This window comes from Aquila chrysaetos, chromosome 1 (assembly GCF_900496995.4).
Source record: "Aquila chrysaetos chrysaetos chromosome 1, bAquChr1.4, whole genome shotgun sequence".
In the NCBI taxonomy this organism is placed as follows: domain Eukaryota; kingdom Metazoa; phylum Chordata; class Aves; order Accipitriformes; family Accipitridae; genus Aquila; species Aquila chrysaetos.
Window position 1 is genome coordinate 2,172,675 of NC_044004.1, and position 17,444 is coordinate 2,190,118.

Sequence of the window (17,444 nt, forward strand, 5' to 3'; positions counted from 1 at the left end):
CTTAAGAAGTCTCTCCCCTTGCATTTAATTGTTGCTATGGCTGAAATGTTTCAACAATTAAACGCTGCTCATTTACCTGGACACTGAATAAAAGACCAATTATAGTTGTTCTCCACAGGACACATGCTGACATTAAGGACGGGCTCCAAGCTGTGTTTCCCTGTTGCGGATGGGGCTGGCATCTTGACCGGACCTCTGTAAGAGCCTTCGATGCACTTGCCCTTGCCGGTGTTGCTCGGATCGGTGCACCACCCGCAGCCGGGCTGCTCCAAACAGTGAGCACACGTGCAGTAGCCTGAACAGTTTTCAGCTATAAAAAAAAAAAAAAAAAAAACCCCAAACAAAAAAAACCAAAAAAACAAACATCAGATTGTGGAATCAATCCCTGTCTCAAAACACAGATGACAATGAACACAGAAACTCTTGTATGTCTTCTGTGACCTTAAGTTTTTATCTCACCAAATCTGTAAATATTTCTTCTGATATTCACAGTAACACGCATACATATGTTCATTCCTATCAGCATATTTATTCTAGAAGCTAAGATGACTATTAACATTAATCATTGAGTGATGAAACAACGCAATACACACATAAGGTTTTTCTAACCATTACACGCCACCCACTAAAACCAGAGATTAATGTTCCCAACTACAAAAGATCTCCGATTGATTTACAATGGATCAGATGATAAAATGAGCCATCTGGAAGCAAAGGCTAAAACCCAGTTTGTTTAATTGCTTTGCGTCTCTTCTTACCACACATGTTAATATCATACACTACTATTTCAAATATTTATCTGAGCCAAAAAGCACAGAATACAAATACAGAATAGAATTTGTCTTCTTCGGATGCTCAGAGTGCCACATGCAGATGCCCTGGGCCCATCAATCAAATAAATCAGGGAAAAACCATGGCCACCCTTTAACTGTTCCTTTCTCAAGTGGGATTGTATTTCAGGGCCGACAAACTCGTTTCATATAGTAAAGTTTTTCTATTCCTTTCCCCACACCGTCTCAAAAAATATTTTGTAGATTCTTCGAGTTCTAAGATGAGCAGACTTTCTATCTTGATGTTTAAATTGATAATATTTGCCTTTCAAAAAACCCCAAAAAGTAGTAGAAAAACATGTTTTTTCCATTATTTCAGCCTACTCATCTCCTGCCTGATGCCTCCTCCAAATTTTGACCTCTGGCAATAGGGGAAGTTCACACTCTCATGTTTGACAGTTACCTGAAACTAATTTTCTCGATCTCTTATTTTGCAAGAATGAGCTACCCAGCATATTTTTAGCCATAAGCTACCCAGCTTATTCTCGTCAACTTCCAAAAGTTCCTGGAGCAATTGCAGCAACTCAAACTGCCCAATTTCCCTCCTGGGGAACACAGGCACTCCTCTCCCTCTGCTACCCCAAGAGCCCCGGCTTTCCTGACTCCCCTGCTCATGCTCAGCTCCTAAAGAATTCAGCATAAATAAAAATAATTCCTAAAACTGTTTGACCCCTTTTTAAATTTCTGGACTATCTCCCCACAATTTTGAAAACAGAAAGCAATATTCCCTAGCATCATAAATCTTCTGCAGTTTGCTCACATCTACCTAAAAGGGGAAAAAAATTAAATCATTTATTTAAAGTAAGTTAGAAATTCCTACTGTGGGCTATACGCAGACAATACTTCAGAATAAAACAGTCACGTAAACCCTAATTGGGATTTGATACAGATAATCTAACATTAAATTACATGGCCCCACATATGAATAAAAGTGATACAGGAGAGACACAAAAAGAAGTTCATCACATGAAATTATGTAACAATTAATTTGAAGGATAGGAATTCAAATGATGAAACAAGTACTTCTCCATCGGAAACAGAAGCGGCGATTTCATCATCTCACTTGAAAGCCTTCACTATCTGCCACTGAGTTTAACTGACGGTTCCCGTAACCGGGACCTAATTCCGCTGAACGCTTTACACGACGCGGGACCGAACCGCGCACGCTAAAAGCTCCCGGGCTCGGGTACTCGTTACCTTCGTCCGGAGGATTTTTCGGCACGACCGACGCGCAGCGTTCGATGACTCGCGCTAGCCAACGTCACCAAATACGCGACTCCAGCCCACCCGAGACGCAGAAGCAAGTTACTCACGCGGACAACTGCTCATGGTGTACCACTCCATGCACTGCCCGTAGGGGAAAGAGGCCACGTAGGCGTTGGAGTCCACGCACTGCTTCATGTTGCTGCACCACATGCACTCGGAGCTGCCGCTCGTGCACTCCCCGCACACCGTCCGCAGGGCGCAGGGCGTGCGGCACTGCTTGGCGCTGTGGTTCGCTGCGGGAGGGAGGACCACGGTCAGATTTCTTGCGGAAAGAAACAGGTCACGAGCCCCGAGATGGAAAGACACGAGGATAAAAAGCCCCGTCTATTATTCAGGCTGAGAAATAGTTGGGTGTCACGGACTTGGAACACTTCGTTTGTGGTGCGGTGTGGCTGGACGGAGCTGGCGATAGCCGCTCTCACGGTGAACAGGAGAAATGCAGCAAGTACTCCAAAATAATTTCTCTTATTACGTAGCCTTCATGAGCGCTAATGCTTTTTAAGGTATTCACCTTAAAAACTCTTTAAACAGTGTTATGAATGAGATCTTTCTCTCTCTGCAGGTCTGTTGATGTGCTCCTTAGCTATTCTCCCAAACGAAGCGCTGGGAAGAAACCCCACGTTTTATGTGAGCACACTGGGACGTGTTTTAAGTTATTTGATCAGTTCCACACATAAAATGAGTATTGAAAGCAGAATTAACTCAGGAGTTTCTGGTGTGAGCAAATGCTTTATCATCTGTTTCAAGTGGCTGTTCTCAGACCATAAAAACCAAGTTAAAGCTTAAACCAATTCAAAGTGCTGCAAGTTAAAATATACAAAATTTTGAGTTCGGGTTCCACGTGCATGACTTGCATCCTGCACTTCCGCAAAGAACGATATAGTGTAGCTTACTTAGAAATTTTATGTAATCAGCCAACTTTCTTAAAACTTGAAGAGGCACTAATTGGTATTCAGAAATAATCAGCTATAATGGAGAGTTAACAGACCAAGCCATTTTAAAAGATACGCAGTTCCAACAAAGCTAGAAGACTTTTCCCAAAAGCAAATAGGTTCTTTTTCAAAGTTCTCATATCTCCAAAGTGTCTTGCCCAATTAATTTCAAACTTTGATAAAATTCTCCTCTGGCTACGGAGCAGAGGAGGGGAGAAAGAGGAGTTCAATTGCAAAGTAGCTTTTATTTTTTATTTTTTTCAAAGGGGAGATTGCTCCCTACCATAATTAACCTAAATGTCACATTCAGGTATGCAATTTAGAGCAAAATAATTAAACCATAATGCAATTCAAGCATTTTACAGTTAACAGCATAAATGTAGACCTGTTTTTAAAATCTCCAATTCCTGTATGAAATACCTACACAAGGCACTTTTTCAGAACTACTTTTCTTTGGTAAAGTCATGATGCGGCTAGTTTTAAACGTAAGGAATGGGATCCTCTTTACTCTCTAGGATATATAAATACATATTAGTGAACCTGCTCCCCATGAGACGCACAAGTTAGATATTGTTACCTGGCCTTTCGCAGACACTGCCGTTGACTTCGTTGATACACGTTGCTGCCTTCAGTCCCTGCTGGAAAGGCTCGGCTAAATAACCACAAAATCCAGCATCGCTTGGTTCATCGGGGAGCCACTGGAGCAGGGTGTTGGTGAAGGGAGACATGTCTTCCCAGCACCAATACGACACGTTGATTTTCCTCAGTCCAACCCATGGAGTCAAAGTTTTGGGCTAGAAATAAAAGAAAACGGTAGACATAATACCCAGTTTTATTACTTTAGGTATTAAAAGAAAATACACATCGCCATATAACGCTCATAACAACTTTGCCAGGTTAGGTGTTCCAAAAATGTAATAAGGGAAATATTTGTTTCTCTGTGCTATCAGAATTAAATGCCACAGAGATAGAGAAATCCTTCAGGAAATGCCAATTTTTTTTTTTTTTTTTTCAAACTACATTTCTAGTTATCTAAGCCAGGAGGAGAACAAGTCAAACGTTCACACTGGCTCACTATGAAATTAACTGAAGTTGCTCTTTATATGTTTGTGACTCCTATGAATGGCGAGACACAGGAGAAAAATTTCTGGAGCTTCACTTTGACGTGAGGAAGAAAACTAGCAGTCCCCTACACAATTTAAATGATACAATCTACCTACTCTACAGCCTGACTAGCAGACCTCTGCTGTTTACGACTGTGTTTATATGGATGGGTAGAGAGACAGAGCAGGTCAAATCTAAATTAGTATTGCTGGCAATAAAATTCTCAATATGAAGAACCCATAATACCATTATTTCTACTGGCAGTTTAATTTTTGGCACACTTTTATTTTGGGGAGAAGCATTTTAACCGTATTGGTACAATATGTTATTTTACTGTTAAAATCTTTTCTCCATCAAAGCGCTTCGGTGGGACAGCTGTCCTAGGAAGGCTTTAGACCATACGTCTTCCCTTACTGCTATGCATAACCACCACCTACTTTAAACTGATTTTATGCAGTCTTAAACCTTAGAGCTGCAACTCCTAACAGCAACAGGGTTACAGAGCACTATGTGCCAACACCGACACGTTTTCTTATTATTACAAAGCATCTATAAGCAGCTTACTTGAAAATGGAGTAACTGCAAAATACAGCCTCCTCCAGCACAGCAGCAGCATGCCATCGAATGGTAGAAGTTCAATTACCAGATACAGGTTGGCTTTTTAGCAAAGGTATTTTCCCACATTAGAAGCACTCAATACTAATATCCACTAAAAGGGTAATAGTCTCTTTAGATTTCTAAGGTTCATTTTTTAAATGATACTGTAGATGAAAAAAAAACCCCATAAATTAACAATTTTTTTCTGCCCGGTGTAAGGGTTCAAACACTCTTAGGGAAGGGTTGCCATGTGTCTTCAGGAATTTACCCGACACTTAACCACTGGGATATCCAGAACACCTGCAGCTGTTAGAACCACGTACTTCTGCAACATCCCAGGCTTGGCTTCCCCTCTTCACAAAAGACTTAACAAACAATCTTGCTTGAATTGCATCTTACCTTTTTCTTGGCCAAATTGAATCCTCTCTAAAACCCTATAATTGTTGAAATGCCATTTTAAAATTACAAAGGGAATCAAAGCAGGAAATATTCTCATTTCAACACGGGAATATTTCACTTCAGTACTGAAGTACATTCTCCTCTGAAAAGCAGCAATCCTACTGCCTCCAGTCTCATTTTTCCTATATAAAACTCTTCCCGGTTGCCAGCCCTGCCCACAGTGGCCTCTGGGACCCAAGAGGAGTTACTCTGATGTGCCGTCAAGCCACAGCAGCTCTGCAGCCTAAACCAGGATTTCAGCAAAGCTGCACAGCATTGTTCTTTGTTAGGGCTTTAGCACCACCTACACAACCTGCCCTGAATACCTCCGCGCTTCTGCCAGGGAGTGGAAAAAAATATGTATTTATTTTATTGATGCATGAAGAGGGACAGATTCCAATTCACTTCTCACTGGCTCCGACAGAAAAGCACCTGCCACTAAATCAAACATAAATAACTCCAAATAAGCCAAGCAGCTCTGCTGAGTAAGAAGCTGACATTTTAAACAGCCGCTTTTCTGAGCAGAATAAATAACTTTAAATGCTTTACATTAAACACCTCCGGTGCCCCAAAGGGACCTTTATTTATAAAATATTGTGTACAAGTCACGAGAGGACTCCTGCTGCAGTCATGTATCCCACAAGAGAAATGCGCGTGTGATTTCATTATAGAAAGCGATACCTTTGAGGCACCATGTATGTTTATATTTATCTTTCCCATTTACATTCTCTACAATTTCAGTTCAAAAGCACCCATAGGGTATGTTGAATTTCAAAAGAAAAATCAGTCCTTTTCAGTTAAGAGGCATGTCTATTCTGTACAGAGCATACAATACCACAGCAAGGACTCTTCCACAGTCAGAGCTTAATTACTCAGGGGACATAAAAGAGAAGCACTCACCGAAGACTGCATCTTCTGCAGCTCCTTTAGAACAAATTCTACCTTTTTCTGGGTCGTGAGAGAAGCCAGCAAAGCACCGTTGGATCTGCAGGACAGTTTGGCATGATCATAGTTCTCCTTGGCGTTTGTAATTTTCAAGCAAGAGTTGCCGACCAAATGCCAGTTTGTTCCGCAAATATTTTCTGGGGGGGGGGGGGAAGAAAGTAAACCCAGAGATGCAAGTGACCTTCACAACATTCAAAGTAGTGAAAGAGCCCTTCCACCAAAATAAAACCTACAGCCCCATCCCAAACTAGCATGACTTATCAGCGTGTTCGGAAGTACCAATGTATAATAATTCGGGAGGAAAAGGAAAGCTGTTTAGGGGAACTGAAGTGCAACATCAGCATTTAGTTACCTGCAGGAGGTAGTCAAAGCACTTACTACAACATCGAATAGTAAAATCATTGTAGAAGAAAGAGCAAGTAAGTATTTTGGTGATGGCTTAAAGCCACAGTTGTTAGGATACCTTTCGACAGAAGGTGGTTGCTGTGCTAATCCTGTCAACAGCACCGAACTTCCAGGATCAATCCCTGCTTCATCTTGAGCAAAGCCATGCCCACTACTGAAGAACTCCCTATACTTTGTGGTTAATTATTTCCCTTATAAAAAAACCTGATGGACATTTTCAGTGTGAATTTCTGCAGAGCTGACATCTAGCTCCAACATCTTGGTCTGGGTTTATCTAACAGATTGAAAAGCTCTCAAGTGTCAATCTTTCAGATGGGCTTTTTACACATATGATCAAGTCACCCCCTTTTTAACAACAAATTAAACAGACCAAGCTCTTTATCTATCTCATTAAAAGATGTTTTTCTCCTTCTCATTGCTTTTCTCCTAAGTCTCTTCATATTTCATTCTCCAAGACTAGCAAACACCAGACCTGGACACGTGCACACCTATCAGAGTTACTAGGGAAAGGCTTTCCATGCCCATTAAAAGGTCCTGTCTGGGTTGGGTTTTTTTCCCCTTTCTCTGTATTTTATTAACTGCAAATGTTAATCACTGAAGATGCTATATTTCTCTCCCAGTCACTGGGGAAAAAAAATATATATGTTACTACAGGGGGACTTATAATCAACTCCTGCAAGCCCCCACTGGAAACTCTAAAAGAATTTTCCTTATACACTTTAGGTGTTATTTGCCTAATTCGTCCAGTATGTGCCATTACGCTTTTGCACAATTCTAGTTTCTAAAATTAAATAGCATGCATTATTAAATCTAATATCTTGCAGAAGCCTATTATATCAACAGTACTGCTTTTATCAAATGAAAAGAGAGATGAAATACAGCCTAATAATTATACAAATGATCATACTCCAGACAATTGGGACTGAAAAATATTCCATCAGACTTTCTGAATTTACTAGAAAAAAAATTTCTTACCAAAACTGGTATGATTAAACAACATTATTTACTCCAGCTTAACACTAAAAGATTACAGGTTTGGGGGTAAAAAAACCAAAACCAAACGAAAGAACCCCTACAACTTTTGGACTGTGTGAATTTGGGGGTTTTTTTCTTCCACAAATACAACCAATACCTACCTGGTAAAGCGATGCACTCCTGGTTCCTAGGTTCCCACTGACAGTTTTGATCCATGGCACAGCTTTTACAACTTGTCTTTTTGTTACAGTAATAGGCAGGGTTATCTTTAGGACAACTGTCATACAGAGTAATAGGAACCTAAAATAAATAGCACAGATGAGGCTCGCTCCCATCCAACCAATGTTGGTTTATAGCAGCCGTGACTACCACACAAAACTTCACAGTTCAGACCTACAAAGCGACCTACATATTCAAAAGCTGTGACACCGGACACAGCCTGTACTGTCTATTCAAGATATTCCCCCAAGCCACCATCTGACACACGTTCCTTACTAGAGCTTTTACAAAAGGGTTAGGGTTTTTTTCCTAGGGAAGGCTCTATTGATGGCAAACCCAAGTGGCTATGTGCCTTACTGAATAATCACACCATCGTGAAACCTCCACTTCTTCCCCGGCCCAGAGCCATCCTCCTAACTTAAGTGGAGAGTCCCATGAAAAGCCCTTGGACCAACTTGAAAAAAATTCAAGCATGTTAGCAGTTAAGAGCTAGACATGCACTGGAAATAACGAAAACAACAGGGGTCATAATACTGACAGATGAAGGCATCTGGACATTTGATATTTCAAAGGCTAAATTTAAACTACAGAAGTATTAGAGAGACTTTACCTGTTCCTCTGTGCAGTTGTTATGCATTGAGATACACTGGTCAGTGCACCATTGACAGTGGTTTGTATTTGCTGTACAGCTATAGCAGTCTGTAATCTGATCACATTTTTCATTGTCTACAGCTATTAAAGAAAAAAACCTGCATGACCAAAAACAGGCATTTCCTGACAGAGCTCTAAGAACTTGATTATATATAGCAAAAGATATAACCAAACAGTAGTGCCTGTAGATTTTCCGTTATCGACTACTTAGTAAATCAGATACTTTCATGCGATTGAACTGATAGAAAATTGCATTCATTTGCAGCATCGATCATTTTTCGCGCCCAAGGAGCTGTAAAACACACCACCAGAAAACGTGCCAAGACATGAAAGCGCATGAAAGGGCATGCGTGGTCAGTCAACGCTCATGCAAATGATGCCAGAGGACATTTCACAAGGACGGTGAACATCTCCCACCACAGGCCCATTTTGCTGCAAGTCTGGCCTTTAGTTACGTGGAGCATTTTCATGCAAAGCTTGAACTTTCCACTTCATCTTTCCAATTGCTTATGGCCTGTGTTTTGTGAAAATTTATTGTACATTGAGAGCCCGTCAAAGCAATGTCCCTTTACATCAATTTCTTTTAAATAATTAAAGGCTGCCACCTATTACAGAATCAAGGCTCGTGTAATTAGATTCAGAGCAATGAATGCATCAGGATAAAGCGTTGAAAAGTTGTTTAAAAATTATCCTAAGAGACAACACAGGAATCGGACCTTAAAACAAATGTTCTTTTTGTACACCCCTAGCCATAGAATACTGTAGAAGGAAAAATACAGTAACTTTTCTTAAAAGACTATTCCTGTTGTCTCTCTTGAAGAGCACAGGATGACACCGCAGGACCCTCCCTTGCCCTGTGGTGCTCATCAGCGAATTGCCGGCTCTCACAAGGTCAGTTCTTGGAGCAAACACCTACAGAGCAATGGTCCAGGCCTGATTCCTGACTGATGCCGTCTGTTTAGGATGGGAAAGTAAGTACAAGCAGTGCGGTAGGAAAACTAAAAATGAAAAAATCTCGCGAGCAAGCAGCTTCAGGGGGAGTGAGAGATGGAAACATCTCCACATCGCTGCAGCCACTTGCTCGGAGGAAGGTCTCCCAGGGCATGTATGGAAGCACAAGTACAGCCCCCCCATCTTAACCTTGTTCTGATAACGGCATACAACTAACGCAAGACAGACTTTGGAAAAGCAAAAGACCCTACGTGCCTTTTGGAAAGGGAAACGGAAAGAACGTGACACGTACCTGGCTTGGGAGGACAGTCTTCGAAGACTTTTTGCTGCTGCTCTACCGTCGCCATTTCCCAGGGCACGCAGCGAGGAGGGCTGGTAGCCCACACGCATCTGATGCCAGGACCTGCTCGCAAGCAGGCCGTTTCGTTGTCAAAAGCTTCACATCTCTCGGGTGTGTACTTCAGGATGTCACTCAGGAGGAGGCTGTTGAAGCCTCCAAATACATACATGGTGCTAGACAAAATGGAAGTAAAGAGAGAAACATTTGTGCCGGTGTTTATAAACCACGAACTGCTGCAAGTCAATGTGATTCAAGGTGCGAGCAAATTGCTGTATTTCATTCCAGCGTATATAAATCCAAATAAAGAGCTCTTGGTTAAGGAAGGCGCTAAAGAAAAAGGTCGGTCAAGCTCCACTGTTTCAGAGAAGCCAGAGAATCCCAACACATGGGTGTTGAGACAGAGCCAAACCTATCCACGGTCTTGGACTGACCTTCCCCTTCAGCCAAATCTCTGGGTGACACCTGATCAACGCGCCTATACGTGAAATGCCGCAGAAATGCAGGATTCTCCCGTAAAGGACAGCGGCAAGAGAGGAAGGAAGGCTAGAAACCGGGGAGATGGCATCACAGCATTAAACCAGCACTCGGAAACTGTGACAAAACAATTCAGCCCTGTCACATCTTGCTACACCGCTGTGACAAAACCATAGTTATTTTCATGGCTGTTGGCAACTGAGCAAGGAGTCATTGTGTCAACTAGAAAAACAAACAAACAAAAAAACCCAACCCAAAACAAAGTAATATTGGGGGCGGGGAGAAGAGAAAAAGGTGGGGGTTTTAAACTGTGCTTAGTATCGCATCTGCTTCAGGCAAAAGATCAAATTTCACTAGTTACCCAAAAATGTCACCCAACCCACCCCTGCGCATCCATGTTTGTAAATGCACATTTAAAAAAACAGCGCAGAAGAGTCAATGCAACCGAATAAACGTTTTGGTTGAATAGTAAGTATTTTCAATATGATTTTCATCCTATCTTAGGAAAGAACTACAGCATAGGCTTAACTGTCCTTCATGGGAGCAAATGCACCCCTGGTATTCACTATATGCTGAAACAGATAGTGAGTGAGATTTTAGAGACAAAAAGAGTATCTAGAAGCACACCTTTCTTTTCAAGGCAGTGACAGTTATCTGCCTGGCTTAAACTGAGCTTTAAATAACATTACTGATTTACAGAAAGTATCTCAAAGGATAAAGGAACCAGAATGAAAGACTCCTAAGAAATACCATTTCTCAAACTTGGATCCACAGACTCAAATACAATAACAGATGTTCACCTGAGAGCACAGATATCATTATAGTGATACAATGTTTAACAGCAGAAATCTCACCTATGACTTCACTTAAATACCATACATCATGTGACTGGTAAAGAAGAGCCACACAGGATAAGCTATATAAACTGAAACATGGACAAATTTAGAAACCATGAGGGAAAGTATGACTTGGAGATAAAAGTTGTCACTTCAGCTAAAGAAGAAATAGAAATATAAAATAAATGAAACTACAAAATTATGAAATAAGATAAATAGAAAAAAAATATATATATGAAAAAGGAATAGAAATATGAAAAAAACCAAATTTTTGAAAGAATTAAGTGAGCCAAAACAGTTTAGTCCCATGAAGAAGAAGGGCTGATAGGGACAGGTGGATACTGCAGACATTACAGAGTGAAGATCTACGAAGTTTGAGAGGTCTGCAACAGATCCTCGACCCTCTGGTCCCAGTATTACTGATCTACATGTATGCGTTTATTGAGGTATGAAAAACGTCAACACCCCCCAGCTTGTTTGTAACCTTACCTGTTGTACAGCACGGCAGAATGTCCAAACCTGTTCACATCGTGATGGAGACCCGGGCGAGGAAGAACAGACCACCGATCGCAAGCTAGGATTAAAGAAAGCTCATTTCAGAAAAGTTTCTCAATATAATTAATAACTCAGCTTACGTAGCACACAGTTTCCTGAAAGATCCCAAAGTAGTTCAATAACTATAGAGATAGCGTTCCACCCACCACCAAAATGCAAATCTCTTGAGTGAAACAGGACAGTTTACAAAAAGGCTGCGTTATCTTCTTTCGCGAGATTTAAGACTTAGTTTTCACCCCCCAGCTGCCAAGGTATGACAGAAAGGGAAAGGACGGATGTAATGGCTCTGCTCCATCACCTAAACAGCTCATGAAAAAGGAAAGTTTCACAGCCTTGTGTGAAAGGTGTTATTAGCTTTTTGGCAATCACATGTAATTAAACGGCGGTGGCTTGAGTTGCTTTTTCTCCTTTACTAGTGGAATTTTTCACTGTGTAAGAAGTTCAGTTTTTATCTGTTTATATGTGAATTATTTGCAGTTTTGCCCCAAACCAGTATCACTGAGAACAGACACTTATCTTTTTTTTTCTTCTTCCCCATTGCAATTATGTTCCTAGAGGGTAGATATCCATGTTTGTAAAAATATTTTTCACTCATCGTAGCTTAAGGATTTGTGGTTGTTTTTCACTTCTAATATAATGTGAGATTATTCCATCTTTTTCTATTAGCATAACATTTTTAAGTTCTGCTTCATTTTTTACTCTGTTTCTCAGGTAATTTCTTCCTTTAGGCAGCATGAAAAAAAACAACCTAAGAAACATATAACCCACTGAGCAGTCAAAGGAACAAAACCAGGAAAAGTCAGTCCAACTCATATCACTTAAACTTCATAAAGTGAATGGGATCACCATGGGGGCTAACGTCCCAGAGGCAGTTGTAGGCAATTTATGCAATTAAGACAGAAAAGTCAATCTGCTGTAAAGATCTACAGGGCCCTCAAATACTCGAAGATTCTTTAATAACAAGATAAAACTGTTGTGCCATGGACTGAACCTCTGAAAAACAAAGAAACAAACAAAAAAAAAACCAACCAAAAAAAAAAAGCCCACAAACCCAAACTAGGATGTAGATCAACTGAGAGGGCAAAGAAAAACAACCTTATTAATTTTTTACTAAATTTGGAGAGTTGTTGCGTAAAACAATTGACCTTAATGTCTGCTTGAGCTGAAATTTTTGCTCAAGAGTGCCGATATATAAAAGACATAGGATCCAGCTGGTTGGATTTAATACTTTGATAAATTGTGATTCTGAAGTTTATTTTTAAATGTCATTTGCTTGATTTTCAAAGAATTTAACCTAGCTCAGCATCACTGCTGAAACAAGCATGCATGGTTCCAATTTTTACCAGGAGACTTCAGCAAAATTGGGCAGCAATTTGCAATTTTTTTATCCATCAAGTTGTGAGTTATGTGAGGCCAAGAAATATATTTTTCTAGATTAATAGAAGGCCTGGAATGTTTTGCTTTCTAAGCTTCTTCCCCATCTTTAACTGAAGATCAAGTATTGGAAAAAACGAATAATTCTGAAACTACAAAGAATCCTCTCCTTGACTTATGAGTTAAGCCAAGCCTAAAACTTACAATGCAAAAGATTTATTAAATATACGATTCAAATAGAACACAAATGCTATGAAAACATCCAGTCCCCTTCTATGTCTGTTATCAGAACTGAATTTTTGATGGGGTAAACAGAAGAGTTTTAATTTCTTTTCTGTGGGGAGAAAAGATCATTACACGAGTACAGCCTTTATATGAATATTTCATGCTTTTAAAAAAAAGTAAAGTTAAAGCTGATATAGAAATGAAAAAGAACAGTTAGTTAACCGACAGTTACCGCATTTTGAGACAATCTGCCTGCGAAGTTTCTATTCTTGTTTTAGACATATCCCATATGCAAGGGAGGTGACCCTTCGGAAAGCACAACCCTTGCTTTTTCCCTCCTGGAGATGAACGTGCAGCGATGGAAGGGCTGCAACTCTGTCTCGGCTCCTTTGCCGCTATGAATTGTCGACAGGAGAAGGTAGAGGATTAAGCAAGGCATTTGTCCACCCAGAGACAAAACTGCTGCAGAGCAGGAGACTCTTCCACAGAAGCCAGAGACACCAATTTTGGGGATAGGAAGTGCTAACCAGCCGTCGCGGTGTGCAGAACATCGGAAAAATACTGTGAGACTGCTCTACCCAAGTGCTCACCCAACCTGAACGTCAACACAATCTGAAAGCTCGTCCTGAGAAGCAATAAGAAATGCACATGCACACAGACAGCTGGATTGCTATCCCAAAACCTTCCAAAACTGGCCATTACCTGGACAATTTGGATTGAATATGCCCCAACCTGGTCAAGCGGAGGATAAAAGGATAAGAAGCATTAATGCATTCTCAGATCTACCTTATCTGTTAAATCTCAGCACACACCTCAGTGACACCTGTTTGCATCACACACACACACAAACACAAATAAGATAATACGTCCTCACAACACTCAATGCATGTGGTCTGATTACTTAGAAATTTGAGGAGAAAACCAGAAAAATTTGACAAGGTAAATAAAATGAGTTACTGCAGAAATAAGTTTTAATGGCAAAGGTTAAAGAGAAGACCTGTTTTTGAAGCCTTTATTTTAGACTGCATTTTAATTTCAGTTTTCTCCAGTCTTCCAACCATCACTATGATCACCAAGATATTGCCTTCAACAACAACATATTAAAAAAGAGCAAATCAGCCTGACCCCATACTATAAAAGTAGGGAGTAAGACAGCCAACTACTAAGCCTCTCCTCCAAAGGCACTCAGTATCAATTGACCTTGCTGCTTGGTTTTCTCCTGGATAGCTTGAGCCTTGGGAGCATCCAGGGGTAGATAACAAGATAAGTGTGTAAATATTAAAGATGTGATAGCCATATCCATCTATGGTGGCACAGCCACAATGGTCTTTGACACTTATAATGCTTCCCCACAGTATAAGGGCTTACTCCCATGGAGACCTACATGAACATGATCAATATAATTACTGCAGAGATCATGCATGAAGAACCAGCAAGTAGGTGTTTCTGCTGTGACACTAATGATCAGCCAGCACCCTAATGTATTCCTGGTAGTGCTCCTGGTCCAACCGGATAAGGCAAATTGTGCATAAGGTGTCCTGCCATGAAAAGAATGGAAAAAGTGGTCTTTTTTCTGGGAGAAAAAAAAAAAAAAAAAAAAAAAAGCCTGCTCTTTCCAGGCTTAGAGTCTCTGCCCTAAGGAATGAGGGTACCCAAGAGCACCAGAACACCTCTCAGCCCTGTCATGTGAAGGACAATCAATGCAAGCTCTAATTTTCAGTGTAAAATGGGTAAGGACTGGGCAAGTTGACTAAAACACTTATTTCACGTAGCAGGAACCTGCCTGTTAACTAAACTGAATCAAAATGAATATAATTATTGGCATGTTTTGTCAAAGTAATGAAATTTGTGTTTTATGCCTAATAGTTCAACGGGTCAAGAAGATAGCAAAATGTAGCAAGAAAAATCTGTCATTATTGCTATCAAAGTTTAAAAAAAATTTACTCTGTTTGTGACTGTTGAAATACCTCATTTTAATTCTTCAAGAAAAAACTCAAAATAAAGTTAGGAATACACAATAAATTCCACAGGGATAAGACTTGAAATTGCAGGAAGCAAAAGGGAACGATCCCTGTAACAGACTGCAAAATGGCACAAGGATACCAAACCCTGCTGCTGAAAGTAATTCATTTGCTTGCATATTCCTTTCACAAACCAGGAGTGACATCTCAGCGGACAGTCACTCCGAGAATTCAGGTTTACATGATTATTCCAGGGAATCAATCACAAAAGCCCACATTGAAGGAATTCCGAGAGCAGAAGGCAGAATGTGATATGAGTACAAAATGGTGTTTTTCGCCAGTGTGAATTATCTGGATGTGCAAGCACCTTCTTTTATATAATTTCATCTCTTTTTCTTTTCTTCTTCTTAAATGCATGTCTCTCGACTCCGAATTCACAAATAAATGCTGCCCTCTTCTGGCTACTCAAACTCATCAAAATCCAATCCTTCCAAATAAAATCGAATCATTTGGCTTCATTGTTAAATAGTGCTTATGGGGATATTTATGCTTATAAAGCATACATATAAACAAACTGACATTACAAACAGCACAGCCAAACAAGTCAGCCAGCCTGCAGTTAAAACAAGAGCATGCAATGTACAAGTTGAGCTTCAGCAGGGTCCAGTGCTTGTAACTGTCCCAACAGCCTGCATTTTTGATAAATCATACATTAAAACACACTCAAAATATCAGGATAGCTTTATGGCTGAGATGGTAGAACAAAATGCTTTCTGTTTAAGAAATAATTTTTAACACCCAAGGTTGCATGTAAGCTGTTGACCAAATAACTGCTGCTGTATTTGCCTAGAAATCACTGCACCAGCTCATTTGCTTGGTAATGTGTAGCAAGCTAAATGAGCCTCTCCTGATTACACATTCTTCTGCAGTATGCTTAGTAGCATTTGGTATAATACACCCAGCATGTAAATTAGTCTTCTTGAAGACAGCTCTTTTTGAACATCCAAGAATTTATTATTATTTCTGCAAGAACTTACCAATATCATACGCCATGAAATCTGAAGAAAAGCACTTTGCGCCGTGGCTCATGGAGGTGTCATTGTGCGTGTTTCCTCCAAACACCAGCATGGTTCCACTCATTATCACAGCCGTGTGCAAATAGCGAAAAAATTTACTGTCTTTAAGAATAGTCCTTCAGAAATAAAAATATATGTATTAATGAAACCGATTAGCACCTGACAAAGACAAAACAATCCATAAATCCAAGTGGAAGGAGCTTTAGGGGGTGCAGGGAGGAGGGGGGGATAGTATTTAGTTTAACTACTTTTCCTAATGAGATATTTAACAACTTCCTTTCCAGACTGTTCAATTCCTCCTGTAATTTCATCCTCTCATCTTCCCATCTGCTTGCCAATTTATAGGAGAAATATATCTATTAAAGCCTCTTTCCAAAGCTATGGATCTTAAAATCATCAATTCCTTCCCTAGGGATTATCAAATTTTCACACTAACCGGTCTTTTGAGCATAGTCAGCTAAACCTGCTTATATGGACACTGCCTGGGAGGACTCCAATATTTTATAGTAACTCTGCTTTTATAGTAACTTTGAGTAACCTAAAGAATTCTTTCAAAGTGGGCATCACCTCTTGCTCAAAACTAACAAATCTATTTTAAAGAAATCCATGCAGCTGCTCTGCAGCTTAATGCCTGCCAAACCCAATGCCTCATCCATGACTAAATCATGGGAAGCATTAATCAAACTCGCCACTGACCTCACCTTTAATCAGCACGATTAACGGCACTGAACACAAAGGGCCACCCTTTGTAGAATTCCCCTATTTTGAGAGGATGGGATGGCAGGAAAATCCCGATGAAGCCACATCTGCGCGAACGGCAGCATCCCGAACGCAGCTTTGCGCCGAAGCCCAGACTTTCACAAGGAAATATTCAGCAAATGGTATATCAAGGACCTGGACCAGGGACCTGCTCCTAATGCCCGAGCAGTGGTATCGCAGCACACGGGTTTTCTGAGCATTTCTCTGTCCCTGCCACAGCTACAGGGTCAGACTGAAGCTGCCAGTCGAAACACCGGAGGGAACATGGGGAGAAACACACTTGCCAAAAATAAAGACCAGGGGACTGCTCTTTTGCCCCTCCATGAAGTCACAAGAGGGAGAGAGGGCCTAAATTACTGAAGAATTAAAAAAAGGAGTCAATGACACCAAAAAAAAGTCTAGATAAAGAGGCGCAGACACTCCTACACGCCTCGCAGCAAGGTGACTGCTCGCCTGTTCTGAGAGTCCTCTTGAGACTGACAAAATAAACGCGACGCAAGGAAGTTGGTGCTGCAGCAGTTTGGAAGAATA

The 17,444-nt window shown here is 40.6% G+C and overlaps 1 protein-coding gene across 2 annotated transcripts in view; it reads right to left on the reverse strand.

Moving 5' to 3' along the window:
* The window catches only part of ATRN (attractin), a 154,940-nt gene that overhangs the window by 78,372 nt on the left and 59,124 nt on the right, over window positions 1–17,444 (reverse strand). For both annotated transcript variants that reach the window (XM_030041414.2, XM_041126062.1), the window contains exons 10-18: window positions 16,116–16,270; window positions 11,453–11,537; window positions 9,606–9,826; window positions 8,322–8,443; window positions 7,654–7,792; window positions 6,068–6,249; window positions 3,606–3,822; window positions 2,144–2,329; window positions 77–310 (exon numbers count right to left, since the gene is read on the reverse strand). In XM_030041414.2, the coding sequence (XP_029897274.1) occupies window positions 77–310; window positions 2,144–2,329; window positions 3,606–3,822; window positions 6,068–6,249; window positions 7,654–7,792; window positions 8,322–8,443; window positions 9,606–9,826; window positions 11,453–11,537; window positions 16,116–16,270 (1,541 nt within the window). The remainder of the gene's footprint in view (window positions 1–76; window positions 311–2,143; window positions 2,330–3,605; window positions 3,823–6,067; window positions 6,250–7,653; window positions 7,793–8,321; window positions 8,444–9,605; window positions 9,827–11,452; window positions 11,538–16,115; window positions 16,271–17,444) is intronic.